Source organism: Vipera berus, assembly GCF_964194415.1.
Source record: "Vipera berus genome assembly, chromosome: 10".
NCBI classification, from domain to species: domain Eukaryota; kingdom Metazoa; phylum Chordata; class Lepidosauria; order Squamata; family Viperidae; genus Vipera; species Vipera berus.
Window position 1 is genome coordinate 17,719,482 of NC_138213.1, and position 19,982 is coordinate 17,739,463.

Consider the following 19,982-nt stretch of genomic DNA (forward strand, 5'->3'; position numbering starts at 1 on the left):
TTCTGGGAGTTGAAGTCCACGAGTCCTAAAGCGGCCTAGGCCTAGGTGAGGGGTAGGCAACCTTGGCTCTTTTACGACTCGTGGACTTCAACTCCCAGAATTCCTGAGCCAGCATGGCTCAGCTTGGGAACCTCTCCCTTTCCCCTCAGCACGGCTGGCTCAGGAATTCTGGGAGTTGAAGTCCACGAGTTATAAAAGAGCCAAGGTTGCCTACCCCTGTCATAGAGGTTGAGGGAGACCAAGGCACCTATCACAGCCCAGACGAAATTTGCATGGCTAGCCACCATTGTTGGCTTGCCTCGAAGGAAGAAGCCATCTATTGGGGTCTTCCAGGTTCTGAACAGCTTTGACTCTGTTTTAGCAGGTTAAACTGAATAGAAAAAAAAAAGATAGGCAGACTAGCTTAGTTTCTAGCCACTGTTTTTCGTCTCCTGGGTCAATGTTAAGAGACAACTATTATAGACAAGATGCTGAGAACGAAGGATGCAATGGCACCTAGATTTGAGTCTCATTTATATCCCTTTGCTAATCTATTCCACCACTCTCACTTTATCGCCTTGTTTCAGCAAACAGCTCGCAAAGAATCCATTCAGAAATGCAGTGCAATCAAATCTCTCCATCTAAATGAGTTTCTGCATTTGTTGTGGACTTGGATAACGCTGTCTCTAAATCAACCAGACAACTGCTTGATATGGACAAACGCAAAGAATGGGCATTTTTATTTAAACCGTGTCAAGTTTTTTAAAAATCGTATCTATTTAACTTGACCGCCCACTTCCGAAATCTGAATGGATTCAGAGATCCAAACAGAACTGACAATTCAGACCTGACCTCTTTGGATAATCTGAATTGTACCAACGCTTCAGGTTAAATCTGATCCAATCCAAAGGTCCATTTAACTCCCAAAGAATATCGGGGATGCAGTGACCTGCAGGAAACTGTCACTGTGTGGTGGAGGGATTCAAATAACTGTGTTTCTAAGCAGGCCAAGAAACAGTTGGAAACCTTTGTTTTAGGGAATATTATTTAATACATTTATAAATGGAATAATGTAAGCAAGCCGTCAATGGCTACCAGCCTCCAAAGAGCTTGCAATAGGTCTATGCGTTGCTTTGGATTTAAGACTAAATTGAATTTAATATTGGGATTCCAAAGGAGATGACAATTTATGCTCCTTAAAGCTCTTCAATCAATTGAACCCAGAAGGAAAAATTAAGCTCATCTTTCTCTTTCAGCTTCATGAGAATAAAACATAGGACTTTTGTTACCACACTCTTGGGTTGTATGTGTGTGTGTGTGTGTGTGTCTCCATGTTTACAGTGATGGTGAAATAGGTACAGGAAAGGGGTCCTCATATGGGGCATTAAGAATATTTAAACTTTTATTTTCTAAAACAACAACATGAAGAGATAAGCCTTCCCCCTCTGGCAGATCCCTTACGTACATTACTTAGCTGTGGCCTGGACCGGATGTGGTTGTCAAAGCAGACCATCTCAACCCATCTAATCAGAAGACAACCCTTCCTTGATGAAAATCTGGATTGGGACAATTCATCTAAATTCATCAAGAAATTCTCAGCAGGGCTACGTTAAGGCTTGCAGTCAAGCCCTCATCTCTGGTGGCTACTAGACCAGCATTTGTTACAGGTTTTGGTTACAGCTTAGGGGAGGGGAAAAAATGGTTTGCTGGCCAAGGGCTAGTTGGGAGATTGACTTCTTGTTGTTCCTTCCTTCACTTTAGAGAGCAAACAAATCTCATTTCTAGACAGAAATGCATTGGAAGAAAGGGAGGGAGGGAGAAGAGACGACACTGGTAACAAAGTTATTAGAAAAGGTAAGAGTGTGCTTCTCTGCCAAAGAGAGGAAAAGACGTTGGCACCCGCCAGGCAAGGAGAAAGGGACCCATCTGAACTTCCCTTTGGGACACTGTCTTCTCCAGTTCAGTCCCGGTTGAGGGTGCACCAGGCAGCTACAATGAAAAGAGACATGGTCCATAAAGGTCTGCAAGCAAGGCTGGCTTCACCCAACATCTAAATCCAGGTTAAACAAAATACCATCCCCATGGTTACATTACTTGGAATGTCTACTCAAGACATGTCCTTCCATGACAATCTCCTTCACACAGCCTGTTAGACAGTGACAGGGCCCCCTTGAGCCATGAACTGTCGGGTTCCAGTCCAACCCGTTTCAGCATGTTGTGGGAACTCAGCCTCGTAAAGCTGACCCAGCCCATTTTGGCCTTCAAAACTTCAATGCAATCTTGTACAGTGAACAAGTCTCTTCCACTTTGAGTTGGTATTATGTGCTGTGGCTTCAGCCAAACCCAGGCTTTCTAGGTACGTAAAAGCTAAGCAGAATCAGCTACGGTTAGTAATAAGATGGGAGACCACCAAGAAAAGCCAGTGTTGTATCTATAATGGTGAACTGAACAGTCACCCTGGAAGAAGGCAATACCAGGCCACCTTCTATTCCATGGTCAAGAAAACGAGGGATGTGTCAGGATTCAAGCTAATTTCCAAGGAAGCATTTATTTTTATCCAACTATTCAGACATGCAAAGCCCTGTCTCCACACCAAGGCCACACTAGATCTTAGTGTTGTCACAATCTTAGGGTTCAGACCTGGCACCGACACGGTGGAAACTCCTTCTGGCTGATTCAGCGTATCCACTTTTACATGCTGGAAGCTTTTACAGACAGGACTCTGGAGGTGTCTGTGGAGATAAGAGAGTAACAGAGTTTAATTTATTTTATTTTATTTTAATCCCATTTATATCCCACCATTCTCCGAAGACTCAGGGCGGCTTATAAGCTTAGCAGTAGCCTTCATTCTATGTATATGCCTGCTTATTAGGGCTTTCGCCCCCCCCAGCGGCATTTTTACAAAGTCAGCTTATTGCCCCCAACAATCTGGGTCCTCATTTTACCTACCTCGGAAGGATGGAAGGCTGAGTCAACCTTGAGCCTGGTGGGACTCGAACCTGCACTAATTGCAGGCAGCTGGTGTTACTTAAGGAGGCATTAGCCCACTGCTCCACCAAGTTGGAAGGGATCTTGTAGGTCATCAGTTTCAACGCCCCCCCCAAGCAGGAGACCCTACACCATTTCTGACAGGTGTCAGTCCAGCCTCTTCTTGAAGGCCTCCAGTGATGAAGCTCCCACAACTTCTGAAGGCAAATTCTGTTCCATTGGTTCTCACTATGTTTCAGGTTCAGATGAGCAGGAAAGACGCCAGGCAGATGAGTACAGAAGAACACTTGCTTTATTCATAACTATAACTGTACTGGGGGTTAGGGGTATCCAGGGCTTTTTTTCTCATAGAACGCTCAGAATGGAGTTCCGGCACCATGTAGTGTAGGCAAGGTGGGTTGTATGACATGTGTGAGTTCCGGCACCTTTTTCTTTTACAAAAAAAGCACTGGGGTAGCCATGCAGTCTTTATATAGTCTCTCATAGTCTTAACAACCAATCAGATTGAACCCATCATTCCCGCCAAGTTAACTGCAGCCTGAACTGGGAAAGTCCTATCAGTTTTGCTGGAGAACCGTTAGCTTTCCAGCGTACACGTGATAAGGTATTCCCCAAAGCTCAGTACATAACACTCACAATCAGGAAATTTCTCCTTATTTCCAGGCTGAATCTCTCCTTGACCAGTTATCGTCCATTGTTCCTTGTCTGGCCTTCAGCTGCTTTGGAAAATAGGCTGATCCCCTCCTCTCTGTGAGACCCCCTCAAATGCTGGAACTCTGCTATCATGTCTCCCCTGGTCCTCCTCTTCACTAGACTAGCCATGCCCGGTTCCTGCAACCCTTCTTCACACGGTTTAGCCTCCTGTCCCCTAATCATCTTGGTTGCACTTCTCTGCACTTTTTCTAGACTCTCAACCTCTTTGTTTGTAAGGAAAGGAGAAGGAGGGAGAAGAACTCCAGCTGGTTTCTTAACTCAGGGCATTTATTTATTTATTAAATTTTTATACCGCCCTTCTCCCGAAGGAATCAGGGCGGTGTACAGGGCAATAAATATCAGAATATAAATACAAAAGTTAAAAAAGAGGTTAAAAGAATTAAATAATTATGCCCAATATAATACAATAATTAAAACTATGTTAAAATTAGATCCAACCCCAAACCCATCAGACCAGGCCGGCTTGCTCAAATAAATAGGTTTTTAGATCCCGCCGGAAGGAGCGAAGGTTGGGGGCCGTCCGGAGCTCAACTGGCAAGCGGTTCCATAGGTCTGGCGCACCCACAGAGAACGCCCTCCCCCTGGGGGCCACCAATCGACATTCTCTGATCGGAGGCACCCTGAGGAGGCCCACTCTGTGGGAGTGCACTGGACAGAGGGAAGTTGACGTCGGCAGCAGGTGCTGCCATAGGTAATCTGGACCCAAGCCATTTAGGGCTTTATAGGTCATTACCAGCACCTTGAATCTCACCCGGAGGGCAACTGGCAGCCAATGCAGCTCGTGGAGCAGAGGTGTAACATGGGAGTATCGGGAGACCCCCAACACCACTCGCGCGGCTGCATTCTGCACCAGTTGGAGCCTCCGAGTGGTCCTCAAGGGCAGCCCCATGTAGAGAGCGTTGCAGTAGTCCAAACGAGAGGTCACGAGCGCATGAGTGACTGTACGCAAGGCATCCCGGTCTAGATAGGGCCGCAACTGGCGCACCAGGCGAACCTGGGCGAAGGCCCCCCTAGTCACAGCTCCTATATGATCTTCTAAGGAGAGCCGTGAGTCTAGAAGGGCTGCTTGAACAAAAGGGAGCAAAAGCTGAGACTGGAAAAACAGCAGATAGATCGAGACAGCAGTTACGGTTGTCGTTTTACCTCTTCCAGTCTTCCTCATTCTCCCAGAACTCGTAGACAATGAAAGTGACCCCGTCAGGAAGCCTCACTGCGGTGATGCTGCAACAAAGGAAACACATTTGGGTCAATAATTAAAAGCAGGGGAAACCATCTGTTAAAAAGCAAAACAAAAACACCACGTCTTGATGATTCGTCAGCCCAAAATGAACGAAACAGGTTGGATGTACAAAACAGCGTAAGCTGCAGCCTTCTTTCCCCCCCCAACCCCCTCCCAGCAAGCCAAGGAAACTTTGTGTGAATGCAGTTACCCTCGCTTTGACTGATAACCTGGGTAAGTAAACTCACCCGAGAAGTGGCTTCCTCTGTCACGTTCAATACTACAGACGGTCCTCAATTTGCAACGGTTCACTCAGTGACCCAAAGTTGCAACGGCACTGACAAAAGTGACGGCTTCTTGCACGTACAACTCCGGCCTCCCCACGGTTGTGTGATCAGAATTTGGGTGTTTGGCAAAAGGGCACGCATTTGCGACGGTTGCGGCATCCCGAGGTCATCTGATTTGTCGTTTGTGATCTTCCCAGTTGGCTTCTGACAAGCAGGGTCAATGGGGGGGGGGGCGGGAAGCTGGATTCCCTTAATGGCTTTGCGGTTCCCTTAATTGCAGTGATTCACTTAACAACTGTGGCAAAAAGGGCGGTACAGTTAGATGTGAATCACTTAACTCGCTTGCATAGCGGTAGAAATTCTGGTCCCGACTGCAGTTATAAGTTGAAGTCTGTGTGCACTAGACATAAGCAACCCAAGTGATGTGGGTCAACAGTATCCACCAAACCTTCCGGAGTGTTGGGTGCATTTTACACGTTTTGAGAGCTGTGGGCGTTCTCGCTAACTGTTGTCACGATCCAATTGTTCCCTTACAACTCCATTGAGGAAAATTAAACCAAAATTAACAACAGCGAGAGATCAAAGTGAGGCTTCCTGTTGCATTCTAGCTTCTCCTGGCCCTGCAAACATTATTTTCTAATCATGTTGATGGAGCCCAAAGGTTTTCTTTGAAACAGACATGATATTGGAGACGGGCACTCTTATTCTGGTTATTAAAAAAAAAGAGGGAGCAAAGATCGTTTAATTAAAGCGATATTTTTCCCCCAAGTTAAAAAAGGGCACAAACAGCGTGAGGATTGGAAAAGGAGCTCTACCGTGGAGAGCTACACAACTGTCTCCCAGTCAATTGTGTTACCTGATTAAAGTTTAGGGGATTAATGAAGCTTCTCCTTGCTGCTGAAGAACAAGCAAGCTTCAGAAACCAGCTCTTCCCTTAGATATTCTGTTCCTGAGTCCTTTTGATTCTTTGCAACTCAACAGAACATGGGGGAAAAGTTGTACATCGAGATGGGCGATGACACCAATTGGTTGGTCTCCTGCTTTGAGCAGGGGGTTGGTCTAGAAGACCTCCACGGTCCCTTCTAATTCCGTTATTCTGCTTATCCTGATTAAATCAATCAATCGGGCAAGGAGTTTGGGACTGGGTCTGCCTATCTGTCCATCAGCAGAACAACTCTCTGAAAACTGAAGAAAATTAGGCCCAATTTAAGAGTACGGCAAGAAACTGGCAAGAGAAAGCATGAAATTCAAAAGCGGTCCGGATCCAGCTTGGAGCTGCAGAGAAAAACATCCCTGAAGTTATGTTTACAGTGTATTCCTAAGGAAGGAGCAACTGAGCAATGCATAGCAGGCCACCATGCTTTTGGAAAGATGCCAACCACAGTTTGCTGGCAAAATGTCATTAAATCTGTTGTCCAAAACCAGGGTCACCAAACTAGTACTAAGGAGGAATGTCCTGGCAGTGAAAACAATCAATTAGTGCAGGGGTCTTCAAACTTGACCCTTTTGTGACTTGTGGACTTCAACTCCCAGAATTCCTCAGCCAGCATGCCTGGCTGAGGAATTCTGGGAGTTGAAGTCCATAAGTCATAAAAGGGCTAACTTTGAAGACCCCTGAATTAGTGGAACGACTTGCCTCTAGAAGTTGTGGGTGTCCCATCGCTGGAGGCTTTTATGAAGAGCCTGGACAGCCATTTGTCTGAAATGGTAAAGAATCTCCTGCCTGGATTTTCTCCTTAGTTCCAGGTTGCTTCTCTTCTTGATTCGTTTCCATCCATTGCTTCTTGTCCTGCCTTCTAGGTGCTTTGGAATATAGGCCTACCCCCACCCCATCTTCTTCGTGGCAGCATCCCAAATCTTGGAACACCACACTCCTGTCACCCCGGTCCTTCTTTTCATTAGACTTCATCCCTCCTTTTTCTTCTGTGTGCCAAAGTCCAAATACTAGAGAAAGACAAGGCAGGAATTCCCCTCCTCTGCGTCTTTAAGATCAGAGATTGGGTTCCATTTCTTCTGCCGGCCAAATTATGTTTCCCAAGACCAAGGTGGGTTCTCCAGCATGCTAAACCTTAAATCCAGAATGGTAGATCGCCCAAGACAAAGGGGTGCTTGGGGTAAAACAAAAAAAAAATCATGGCAACGGAAAGGGAATCAGACGAGAAGTTGACCAGTTTTGTTCAGAAAACTAGCCCAGCAGAGCTTCTGTGGGAAGAAGTAGTCTACACTCAAAAGAGCTCTCTCGCCCTTCGGAGCAAGAAATGAGAAACGGGCAGCTTTGAGTGATTGGTTTGGTAGCTTCTTAGAGAGGTTTGCCTGGCTTTGGTGTAGGCCAGGGGTAGGCAACCTTGGCTCTTTTATGACTCGTGGACTTCAACTCCCAGAATTCCTGAGCCAGCCACACTGAGGGAAAAGGGAGAGGTTTCTGAACTGAGCCATGCTGGCTCAGGAATTCTGGGAGTTGAAGTCCACAAGTCATGAAGGGACCATAGTTCCCCCATGCTGGCTCAGGAATTCTGGGAGTTGAAGTCCACGAATTTGCCCTGTAAACCGCCCTGAGTCCTTCGGGAAAAGGGCGGTATATAAATCGAAATAAATAAATAATAAATAAATAAAAGAGCCAAGGTTGCCCACCCCTGGCTGTAGGTAGAGAAGGGGGAGCAGGCGACCTCTGATAGGAGGATAAAGGGAGGCGGGTCATCTCCCTGGGCATTCTGGTGGCTTTATGACCTCACACCTGCAGGCTCAACTGTCAGTTTCTGCCAGTTCTCAGTTCTCCGAGTGAAGGTGCCCCTCGAGGGCCAGGCTGGCCTTCAGAGGAGCTCCCGGAGAGGTCTGGGGGACCTCCCCTTTCTTTGGAGCCAGCTATCAGCGGGGTAAGCCAAGGCGGGAGTTCGGTTTGGGATCAGGAGGAGGGCGAGGGTGACGGTGAGGATGGGGGTGAGGCTGAGGGTCAGGAGAAGGGGGGAAGTCGGGGAGATGGAGAGGGAGGAAGAGGGAGAGGAAGAGGGGAAACAGGGACAGGGAGGGGAATGGGGAGGGAGAAGGGGAAGGAAAAAAGGGGAGAGGGGGAAGGGGAGAGGGAGGGAGAAAGAGGGAAAGAGGGAGGAGGGATAGGGAGGGAGAGATAGATCATGAGAGGATTAGGGAGAGGAGAGGGAGGGGGAAGGGAGGAAAAGAGAGAAATGGAGAGGGGAAGAGAGACGGAGGGAGGGGAACGGAGGGAAAGCAAAGGAGAGGGAAAGGGGAGGGGGTCAGTGAGGGGGGAAGGGAGGGCAAGTAGCGGAGGGGGAGGAAAAAGAAGGGAGAGAGGGAGAGAGGAGGAGAGGGGAGGGACAGGGAAGGGCAGGAGAGCCGGAGGGAGAGAGAGGAATGAAAAGAGGGAAAGGGAGGGGCAGCGAGAGAGGAAGGGAGGGAGGGGGAGGGCAGGAGGAGAAGGAAGGGAAAGGGGAGAGCGAAGGAGATGGGGAGGGACAGTGGGACAGGCATGAAAGGGGGAGTATGAGGGAGTGGGACATGGGAAGGGAGAAGGGGAAAGGGGTAGGGGAGGGGAGGGGGAAAGTGAGGGAATGGGAGCTGGAGTAAAGATAAGGGAGGGGGATAAAGAAGGGGAGGGACATGAGGGGGTCATGGTGAGGAGGAAGAGGAAAGGGGGAGATGGGAGGGGGTGAGGGAGAGGGAGGGGAAGGAGGAAGTGAAGGAGACAGGGAGGGGAGGGGTAGAGTGACAGAGAGGGGAATGGGGGAGGGGGAGGGGGAGAGGAGGAAGATGGACCATGAGTGGGTTGGGAGCGTGTTTAGAAGATTAATTTCCTTATAATTGGATGTACTGCAAAAATGTAGGCAATCGCTTAGCTCTGCAGTAGAATAAGGCTGTTGTGTGAATTCAGGCTGTTTCTAAGACTTCAGGGAATCCTGATCCTCCAATCCTTTTGACCACTGGATCCCTCCAGCACTTACTGGTTACACGGGGTTAAGTTGGATGGCGAACTCAATTATTATTACGGTTGCTCACACAGCCAGCCAGATATTTGGAACTGGATTTGGCATTTTTTATCCAATGAATGTTATTAATACGTAGAAGACTCGTTCCGTTTTTGGCGACGCTTGCTTCTCCCACACCTTTCCCCTTTCACTTGTTGCCCAAAAAATTGTCACTATTTTAAAATCCATTAAGGTAGTCTCTCTCTCTCTAATTATTTAAATATGTAATATTTGCCTTTTGATTCAGCGGAATGTGCAAAGAAGTGCCCAAACTCAAAAACGAATCCATTTCTTCTTTGTGAATTGGTTTGGAACATGGAAATGACATTGCTTGGCATTAAAGGGCAATCCGAATAAGTCCCACAGCACACACACACACACACACACACACACACCATCCTTTCAGAAACCCCAGGGGTGCGGCCTTCCCCCCCTTGCAGGTTTTCCTTTCTACCAGGGCACAGAACACAGAATAATACAGTTGGAAGGGACCTTGGAGGTCCTCTAGTCCAAACCCCTGCTCCAGCAGGAGATCCTATATCACTTCATGATTATCCAGCCTCTTTTGAAAGCCTTCAACAATGGAGCACCCACAACTTCTGAAGGCAAGTTATTCTATTGTTCCATTTACATCTTTTCTAAAAGCTAAGGGGAACCAATCTTTTTTATAAATAATAATAATAATAATAATAACAACAACAACAACAACAACAACAACAACAATAATAATAATAATAAAAAAATAATAATAATGAGAAGAAGAAGAAGAAGAAGTTGGAAGGGACCTTGGAGGTCGTCTAGTCCAACCCCCTGCTCAGGCAGGAAACCCTATACTGTTTCAGACAAGTGGCTGGCCAGTCTCTTCTTAAAAACTTCCAGTGTTGGAACACCCACAACTTTTGGAGGCAGGTTGTTCCACTGATTAATTGTTCTGTCAGGAAGTTTCTCCTTAGTTCTAGGTTGCTTCTCTCCTTGATTAGTTTCCATCCGTTGCTTCTTCTCCTGCTTTCAGGTGCTTTGGAGAATAGCTTGACTCCCTCTTCTTTGGGGCAGCCCCTGAGATATTGGAACACGGCTATCATGTCCCCCCTCACCTTTCTCTTCATTAAACTACACATACCCAATTCCAGCAACCGTTCCCTATATGTTTTAGCCTCCAGTCCCCCAATCATCTTTGTTGCTCTTCTCTGCACTCTTCCTGGAGTCTCAACATCTTTTTTACATCGTGGTGACCAAAACTGGATGCAGTATTCCAAGTGTGGCCTTACCAAGGCCTTGTAAAGTGGTATTAGTACTTCAGGTGATCTTGATTCTATGCAGCCTAGCACTGTGTTGGCTTTTTTGGCAGCTGCAGCACACTGCTGGCTCATATTGAAGTGATTGTCCACTAGGACTCCGAGATCCCTCTCACAGTTGCTACTATTGAGCAAGGTACCACCTATACTATACCTTTTTGTTTGTTTTTTGTTTTGAACGGCCAATCAAGCCATTGCAAGATATTAAGCAAGACTGTATGTTCTCCAGAAGGTGCCATGTCACCAGTCCCTGTAGAGGTCAAGTCCTACTTACTGGAAGCAGTCCTGTTCTCCAGCCACCGTCTTCAAGTACTGCTTAAGGGAGGCACAGAATTCTCCCAGGTGCTTCTGGGAAACGGACATTTCACTCCGTACCAAGAGAAGATACTAAAGTACCACACAGAGATCACAGAAAACAAAGAAGAAAAGGATTAAAATGCTGTGGGAATTGCACTATTTCTTAAATCTTTTCCTCCTCTATCCAGAAAGTCTCTATTTCCCTCCCACCCCCACTAAACCTAATTCTCCACATTTTGGAGAATTTATTTCAAGTTCGACGATGCTTCCTGGGTGACTTGGGTGATGGGGGACACCAGGATGACACGAAAACTTAAAGGTTGTATTTGCGCAGCAAGCTAACATTGCTACAACTTAGGTCATATTGGGTGAACTCAACTTGTTTGGTTAGTTTATGGTTCAATATATTGGGTGAACCCAGAAATGTGGTCAGTTCAGTATCCATTGCTGTGATCTGCTTGTTGTTAGCTGCGAAGTCGTGTCTGACCCATCGCAACCCCATGGACAACGTTCCTCCAGGCCTTCCTGTCCTCTACCATCTTCTGGAGTCCATTTAAGCTCACGCCTACTGCTTCAGTGACTCCATCCAGCCACCTCATTCTCTGTCGTCCCCTTCTTCTCTTGCCCTCAACCTTTCCCAGCATGAGGCTCTTCTCCAGTGAGTCCTTCCTTCTCATTAGGTGGCCAAAGTATTTCAGTTTTAGCTTCAGGATCTGGCCTTCTAAAGAGCAGTCAGGGTTGATCTCCTCTAGGACTGACCGGTTTGAAGGCCTTGCAGTCCAAGGGACTCACAGGAGTCTTCTCCAGCACCATAGTTCAAAGGCCTCAATTCTTTGGTGCTCAGCCTTTTTTATGGTCCAACTTTCAATGCCATACATTGCAACTGGGAAGACCATAGCCTTGACTATACGCTAGCCATACATATTACTGTAGGCTACATGTGGAGCCCATGATGTTGTTGGCTATAGGCATAACTTATAATTCCAAGACATTTTCTAAGACAACAATGTTCTTCTAAGGCCTTCAAAAATTATAGCAGGGAACAGCAGTCCTGAACAGGGGAAAAAAAATCTTTTTGCTTCAAGAAGAAAATTCCTGACTGCCTTCCAAGTTATGCTAAGTAAAATTAAAAGTTAAGTTGCTCTCACAGCTTGCCAGCATCTGTTCAACATTTATCTTGTTTCACCTCCCAAAAGTGGGTGGATGGGGACCAGTGAGAAGACTGGGGAAAGAGGACAATATTCAAATCCAGATTTCTGGAATGTAGGGAACATTATCTCTGTCTCTCCCCTTTGCCCTACAAGAAAGCCCATCTGCCTTGCACACCCCATAGCTTCTGTTCTTTCACTCCTCCCCAAAGTTCCCGATTAGCTTTTCCCAACTTCATTCGACCTCATTTCTGGTGTTTCTAGTCAGCAAGATATCATCAGGAAATTACTGACGGTCAAGAAGAGACGATGTTCTCACTTCATTTCCTTCTTTTCTTCTCTGGTCTTCATCCCCTTTTTTTTCCATCCCAGGAGCTCAAAAAGACCTTGGGAATTTACCAACTTCCCAGCCACCATTTTGTCCTTAGAAATAAATTTTGGGGAAGTGGGCGAGATTAAGAGGAAGAGTGTTTTGTCCCCAGATCACTAACGGTGGGGCTGAGGTAGGACTTCAGGTGGTATCCTGACGTATTCTTGGAGACCCCTTGATTATTCTATCATTCCACCCCAAATATATGATAGGAATCTTCTTCAGAATACCAAGGATCTTCAGATCTCAGCAAGCCCTGAGAGATAAAATAGATCTGAGGGGAGTTGAAAAGGAGGCAGATTAACCATGCCTCACCGAATTAAATTGATTTTCCAAACCAGTCTGCAGAATAATGAGGTGTGAATCCAGCCTGTGTGGTAAATTTATGGGGTGGGATCTAGCATATCTCCAAAAATAAGATTGATTTTGTAAGTCACAGTCCAAGCAATAAATGAATAATGAATAAAAATGATGCACAGCTAGCCAAAGAGTTAATGGGGGGGGGGAAAGGACACAATAAGACATTTTTCAAAACTCATCCTTTTCTTTTAGAGAGGTATTATCCTTCCATATAAGTTGGAATTAAAAAAAGGGGGGGCTTCTCCTTTTTTTAAAAAAATCCCACAACTGAGCCCAAAATTGGCTCTAAGTGGGATATTTGTGAAGTGAACTTTGCCCCATTTTATGACCTTTCTTGCCGCAGTTGTTAAGTGAATCGCTTCAGTTGTTAGTAAAACAATTATTAAGCGAATCTGGCTTCCCCCATTGCTTGTCAGAAGGTCGCCAAAGGGGATCACGCGACCCTGGGACACTGCGACCGTCATAAATGTGAGTCAGTTGTCAAGCGTCTGAATTTTGATCATATAACCGTGAGGATGTTGTAATGATTGTAAGTGTGAAAAATGGTCATAAGTCACTGTTTTCAGTGCTATTGTAAGTTCGAATGAACTGTTGTAAGTCAAGGACTACCTGTACACGGGTGATTGAATTGAGGAGCAGTTGGAGAGAATAAAAGCAATCTGGCCAGGTCTGTTTTTATATTTCAGCTGTGAATAACAACAACAGAGTTGGAAGGGACCTTGGAGGTCATCTAGTCCAACCCCCTGTTTGGGTAGAAAACCCTGTACCATTTCAGACAAATGGCTGTCCAGTCTCCTCTTAAAAAATTCCACTGTTGGAGCATTCACCACTTCTGGAGGCAGGTAGTTCCACTGGTTCATTGTTCTCACTGTTGGGAGGTTTCTCCTTAGTTCCAGGTTGCTTCTCTCCTTCTCTGCTTCTCTGCCTCCCTCCTTAATCATAAGCAACTATATTTGTTTAGAAAAGCAATTTTTACAAATTTAACGTTGCTCATATCTCAAAGCTGGTCACCAATAGAAATAAACATTTTTATTTTTATTTTTCGCAGACCAGAATAGTGCCAGAATGAGGCCAGCCTTTGGATAACTGTAGATTTTGATCTGTTTGAGTGAAAACTGAAGAGTGAATGCAGAGGCTCACCGGTTGGTTTCGGCTTTTAATAGCTCAGCTAGAATCCATTCCCAACTATTAGTTTCCTTTCGTCAATAAAGTTAATGGTTTATTGATTTCCAAGGAGGAAACTGGTTGCGTCAGATCCTTATGAGATTCCACTAAATGCTTCATTTTCTTCCTCTAGGTGTGCGGAAATTATACTTGCTACTCTGGTTATATTTTGCTGGGTGGAACACGATATTAATCCCAAAGGCCATATTCTTTTTATTTTTATCTGCTTCTATTACTCTATGCCAGTTTTTTTCCCCCTTCGGCTGAGTCCTCTTTTTTTTAATTAAAGCTTTAGAGTTCTTCATTTTTTTTTAAAGTTTTCATTTTTTTAAGGAAGAAACAAGATTTTTTTCAATCCATTTGAGGTTTTTTTTGCTCTTCTCTTGGGATGGCTTTCTATACTCCTTGAGTTACAACAATTCGCTTAGTGACTGTTCCAAGTTACAACGGCACTGAAAAAAGTGACTTATGACTGTTTTTCACACTTACGACTGTTGCAATATCCCCAGGGTCACGTGATCAAAACTTGGATACTTGGCTACTGGCCTGCATTTATGACGGTCGCAGGGGTTCTGTGATCCCCTTTGGCGACTGTCTTGACCGTCTGGGAGTTGAAGTCCACGAGTCATAAAAGAGCCAAGGATGCCTACCCTTGGTTTAAACCATCAATTTGGCTTGGGATCTTGGTTACTATTATTATGGGATAGGCCCCAAGTTGAGCTGATGTGTCAACTTGGGGCCAATAACCGTCTTAGTTGATTTCTCTTCTGTAATCCCGTTTTAAATGTAGGATGTTATTGAGAATTCCCAATGCTTGCTCTGAGCTCCAGACTCTTAACTTAGCATTCTTCACTACTAATAGTGCCATTTATACTAGAAATCTTAAGGGCACCCATTTAACTATCTTTAAATGAACATCCAGGAATGATCAGTTTTAGGGGAAGAACTAACTTCATTTACCAAGCACACAATATCATTAGAGAGCTTTTTTCCTTCAAATGCCATTTTTTAATCCCTCTTCTTGGTACATTGTCAAGATAAAAGTAAATCCATCTTTGGATTCATTTGAACCAACCACCACAGTTAACTCTTGTTTTGTTAAAGCAGAGTGGTGGATTCCAAAAAGGATCCTCGTATATCTTCATTCATTTTATAGTTCTTAAAACCTGCCCCGTTTTTAAAGGACATATTTTTTTAAAAAAAATGGTAATAATTAATAGCTAATCAAAACAGTATACAACACAAAAAAATAATCCCAGAAAGCAAAGGTTGATAAATAAACCCCAGATAGATGCCCACATCTGAAATGAAAATAGCTTTAACCTGTTTATAAAACATTTGTAAAGGGAACCATTATTTAACTCCAAGATAGTGTTAAAATACCCTACAGTGACCAGCCTTTAGATATGTCTTCATTAGTTTGTCAACACAGTTTTCTAGTTTAGCCCTTAAATTGTTAGCTGAGTTAGTAGTTGCAAGTGTTTTAATTAAAAACATTTTTTTAATCAGAGATCAAATATCCAGGATCAAACCTGCTTAAATCTATTTTTTTTTAAAAGAGAAGGTTTTCTTATCAGTCACTCTGACAACTAACTGGAAGTTCTCATCTTTTCACATCATTCCTGTGATGAGATGGCAGCAAACTCAGTATTTCAAAGCTTATTATTTTCAAATTTAACCGATAACTGTCACCAAGGATAAGGGAAGAGGCTGTGGTTGAACGTCGGAGTCATTTGGCAATACACAATCAAGACTTAATCAAGCACGATATATATACCTCATATTCTGACAATGCAATGACTGCTTTATTCACGAAACTTAGGAAACATATCCTAACTTGTGTGTTTTTCCTGACTCTTTTTTTTTTTAAAGCTAGATCTTCAGGAAAACCAAAGCACAACATGTTCCTAAGTTCTTCTATGATTAGTTTTACTGGTGAATCCTTACTAATGGAAAGTTCCTTAAATATGCAAGGCAAACCAATGTGGCAGAAATGATTTTTGAAAGCATCGGGTTGTGAAGTTCAGGAGAGATGGAGCATTGACCCCGTCTTCAGGCCAAAAACAAAACATTCCTCTAAAAACTGCTGTGAAAATTTTCGAAAACCCTAAAAATGAAAACATCAGCACTCAAAAGCATTTCAACATTTTAAGCGTGGGAACCCCTGAGCCCTTGGCTTTGAATCGATTCATCAGTTAGTTAATGTTTATTTGCAGCACTGTTGTACCGCCATTCCCAGGTGGATTTACGGTTTAGAAAAATTGTGTACATTCCATTAAAAAAAACAAAAAAAACCAACAACCCCCGTCTCTGGCCCAAAATTGTATACACTCCATGAAAAACAAACCCATCTCTGACCAGGCATTTGTAGTGGCAATGCAGAAGACCATTGTTATCGCAACGCTAAGCTTGTCGATCAGAAGGTGGGCAGTTTGACGGGTGGAATCCCGAGTGCCGCGTAACAGAGTGAGCACCTGTTACTCATCCCAGCTTCTGCCAACCTAGCAGTTCGAAAGCACATAAAAATGCAAGTAGAAAAATAGGGACCACTACGGTGGGAAGGTAACAGCGTTCTGTGCGCCTTTGGCGTCTAGTCATGCCGGCCACATGACCACGGAGACGTCCTCGGACAAACGCTGGCTCTTCAGCTTTGAAATGGAGATGAGCACCAGCCCCTAGAGTTGGAAACGACTAGCACGTATGTGCGGGGGAACTTTTACCTTTACCTTTACATATTAAGAAAAGTCTAGAGCAGAGTTTCTTAACCTCAGAGACTTTAAGGTGGCTGGGGAATTCTGGGAGTTCAAGTCCACACATCTTAAAGTCCATGAGGTGGTCTAGAGGTTCCGAGCTGATTCTCAGCTAGCCTGCTTGTTTCCCCCCCCCCCATGTTTACCGAATAAAGGGGATGGGAATCTTCACGTTGCTTCATTGCTTTTCTTATTCTAAAAGTCTCAGAGTTTGTTAGTTGGAAGCTTTTGCATGGAACTTAGCACTGGGTACTGTGGAAATATTTGACCTACCCATGGGGTATCTCTGCTATCATTATTAAGGAGTTCCTGGCAGCTTATGAGAGAGTCATTTTGCTCGCATGTATGTTTTTTTTTATGTTACTGTATGCTTGTAACTCCGTTTGCTTGCGTTAACAATAGAGACAAATGGCTGTCCAGTCTCTTCTCAAAAGCCTTCAGTGATGGAGCACCCACAACTTCTGAAGGCAAGCCGTTCCACTGGTTGATTGTTCTCACTGTCAGGAAATTCCTCCTTAGTTCTAGGTTGCTTCTCTCCTTGATTAGTTTCCATCCATTGTTTCTTGTCCTGCCCTCTGGTGCTTTGGAGAAGAGGTGGACCCTCCCTCTTCTTTGTGGCAGCCCCTCAGATATTGGAACACTGCTGTCATGTCACCCCCTGGTCATTCTTTTCATTAGACTAGACATTTATTTATTTATTTATTTATTTATTTATTTATTTATTTATTTATTTATTTATTTATTTATTTATTTATTTATTTATTTATTTATTTATTTATTTATTTATTTATTTATTTATTTATTTATTAGTTTTTATAAACCGCCCTTCTCCCGAGGGACTCGGGGCGGTGTACAGAGGAAGGAATGTATACAGATTGAACAATAAAAATAGTAAGAAACACTAATGAAAACAACTGGGACCCCAATTAACGCTATCATGCCAGGCCGGACTGCTGGAACAGGAAAGTTTTTAAGTCGCGACGGAAGGTACGGAGTTCAGGGGCCATCCGGATTTCGGTTGGTAAGCTGTTCCAGAGGGCTGGCGCACCCACTGAGAATGCCCTCCCCCTGGGGGCCACCAGCCGACATTCCTTGAGCGGTGGCACCCTGAGGAGGCCCTCTCTGTGGGAGCGCACAGGATGGTGGGGTGCTGACATTGGCAGAAGGTGCTCCCGTAGGTAGTCCGGACCCATGCCATGTAGGGCTTTGTATGTCATTGTTAGCACCTTGAACTTCACACGGAAGGCAACCGGAAGCCAGTGCAGCGCACGGAGGAGAGGTGTGATATGGGAGTATCGGGAGGCTCCCAAGAGTGTCCGTGCCGCCGCACTTTGCACCAGTTGAAGCTTCCGAGTGGATCTCAAGGGCAGCCCCATGTAGAGAGCGTTACAATAGTCTAGGCGAGAGGTCACAAGGGCATGGGTGACTGTACGTAAGGAATCCAGGTCCAGATAAGGCCGTAGTTGGCGAACTAGTCGAACCCGGGAGAAGGCCCCCTTGGTCACAGCTCCTATGTGGTCTTCCAGGGAGAGCTGCAAGTCTAGGAGGACATCCAGGTTGCGGGCCCTATCAACAGGGGGAAGTAACTTGTCCCCAATGTTAAGCAGTGGGACGTTCTGAATATCCTGGCTTGCCGGTACGTACAGCCATTCAGTCTTGTCCGGGTTCAGTTGAAGCCTGTTTCTCCCCATCCATTCCCGGACCGCTTTCAGGCAGCGGGACATCACGTCTAGGGCATCACTGATATTGTTTGGAGTTGAGATAAAAAGCTGGGTGTCATCAGCATACTGATGGTACCCTACTCCAAAACTGCGAATGATCTCACCCAGCGGTTTCATGTAGATGTTGAACAGGAGAGGCGAGAGGACCGACCCCTGAGGGACTCCGCAAGCGAGAGGCCTCGGGGTCGACCTCTGTCCCCCTGTCAGCACCGACTGCGAGCGACCCTGGAGAAAGGAGGAGAACCAACGCAGAACCGTGCCTCCCACTCCCAGTCCCCTGAGGCGTCGCAGCAAGATACCATGGTCGATGGTATCGAAAGCCGCCGAGAGGTCTAATAAGACTAGGACAGAGGAATGGCCCCTGTCCCGGGCTCTCCAGAGATCATTCATCAGAGCGACCAATGCCGTCTCCGTGCTGTAGCCCGGCCTGAAACCCGATTGGTACGGGTCTAGATAAACCGCTTCATCCAGGATCTGAGGAAGTTGGTGCGCCACCACGCTCTCAACAACCTTCGCAAGGAAGCGAAGATTGGAGACTGGACGAAAGTTATTCAAAGAGGATGGGTCCAAGGTGGGCTTCTTGAGGAGAGGTCTCACCACCGCCTCCTTCAAGGCGGTGGGGAAGTGACCCTCACTCAGAGAAGCAGAGATGACCGCTAGGAACCAGCCTCGTGTCCCCTCTCGAGCTGCATAGGCCAGCCAGGAAGGGCACGGGTCCAGTAAGCATGTGGAGGAGCTCAACCTTCTCATAATCCTGTCCACTTCCTTAGGAGTTACAGGATCAAATTCTTCCCAGATGACGTCAACAAGACTGTCCATGTCTTGTTCTTCCATCTCAGCCCAGTTGGAGTCCAGGCCAGTTCGAATCCGAGCAATTTTATCCAGCAGATATTGACCAAATTCCTCGGCTCGACCCTGCAAGGGTTCCTCCCTCACCTCTTGGTTTAATAGGGAGCGAGTCACCCTGAACAAGGCAGCCGGGCGATTATCTGCGGACGCGATGAGGGTGGAAAAGTAGTTGGATTTTGCCACCCTTATCGCAGCGAGATAAGACCTGGTGAGGATTCTTAGTCGCAATCGGTCGGATTCGGATCGACTGGATCTCCAACGGCTCTCTAGGCCCCGTCTCCGACGCTTCATCTCCCGGAGCTCCTCGGTGAACCATGGGGCTCGCTGGGATCTGCGCCGGGTCAGAGGCCGCAAGGGTACAACTCAGTCCAGAGCCTCCGTGGCTGCCTTTTCCCAGGCTTCCACTAAGGCATCCGCCGAGCTGTGAGCAGGGGGTGCATGCGTGTCCCTAAGCGCTGCCTGGAACTTATCAGGGTCCATTAGGCGCCTAGGGCGGTACCATCTGACTGGCACCGTGCACCCACGGTGGGGGGTGGCAAGGGGGAAGTCTAGCCGCAGGAGGTGGTGATCGGTCCATGACAGGGGCGTAACAGTTGTGGCACCCCCACCGATATCATCACGGCACCGTCCAGACAAGAACACCAAGTCTGGGTTGTGGCCTCTCTCATGAGTCGGCCCAGAAATTATTTGCAACAGGTCCATGGCCGCCATGGAAGCCATGAACTCCCGAGCCAGTTCGGACGATCCTCCCAGGGACGGTAGATTAAAGTCGCCCAAGACCATGAGTCTTGGGAATTCAACCACCAACCCTGAGAGGACATCGAGTAGCTCGGGTAGGGCCGCCGCTGCACGATTAGGTGG

At 46.0% G+C, this 19,982-nt stretch overlaps 1 protein-coding gene across 1 annotated transcript in view; it reads right to left on the minus strand.

Annotated features, from left to right (window-relative positions):
• Positions 1-1,939: 1,939 nt before the first annotated feature.
• The window catches only part of NECAB2 (N-terminal EF-hand calcium binding protein 2), a gene marked incomplete at both ends in the record, with an annotated part of 159,772 nt that continues 141,729 nt past the window's right edge, over positions 1,940-19,982 (minus strand). The window contains 4 exons of the mRNA XM_081336063.1: positions 1,940-1,968; positions 2,620-2,711; positions 4,825-4,902; positions 10,737-10,849. Of these exons, the coding sequence (XP_081192189.1) occupies positions 1,940-1,968; positions 2,620-2,711; positions 4,825-4,902; positions 10,737-10,849 (312 nt within the window). The remainder of the gene's footprint in view (positions 1,969-2,619; positions 2,712-4,824; positions 4,903-10,736; positions 10,850-19,982) is intronic.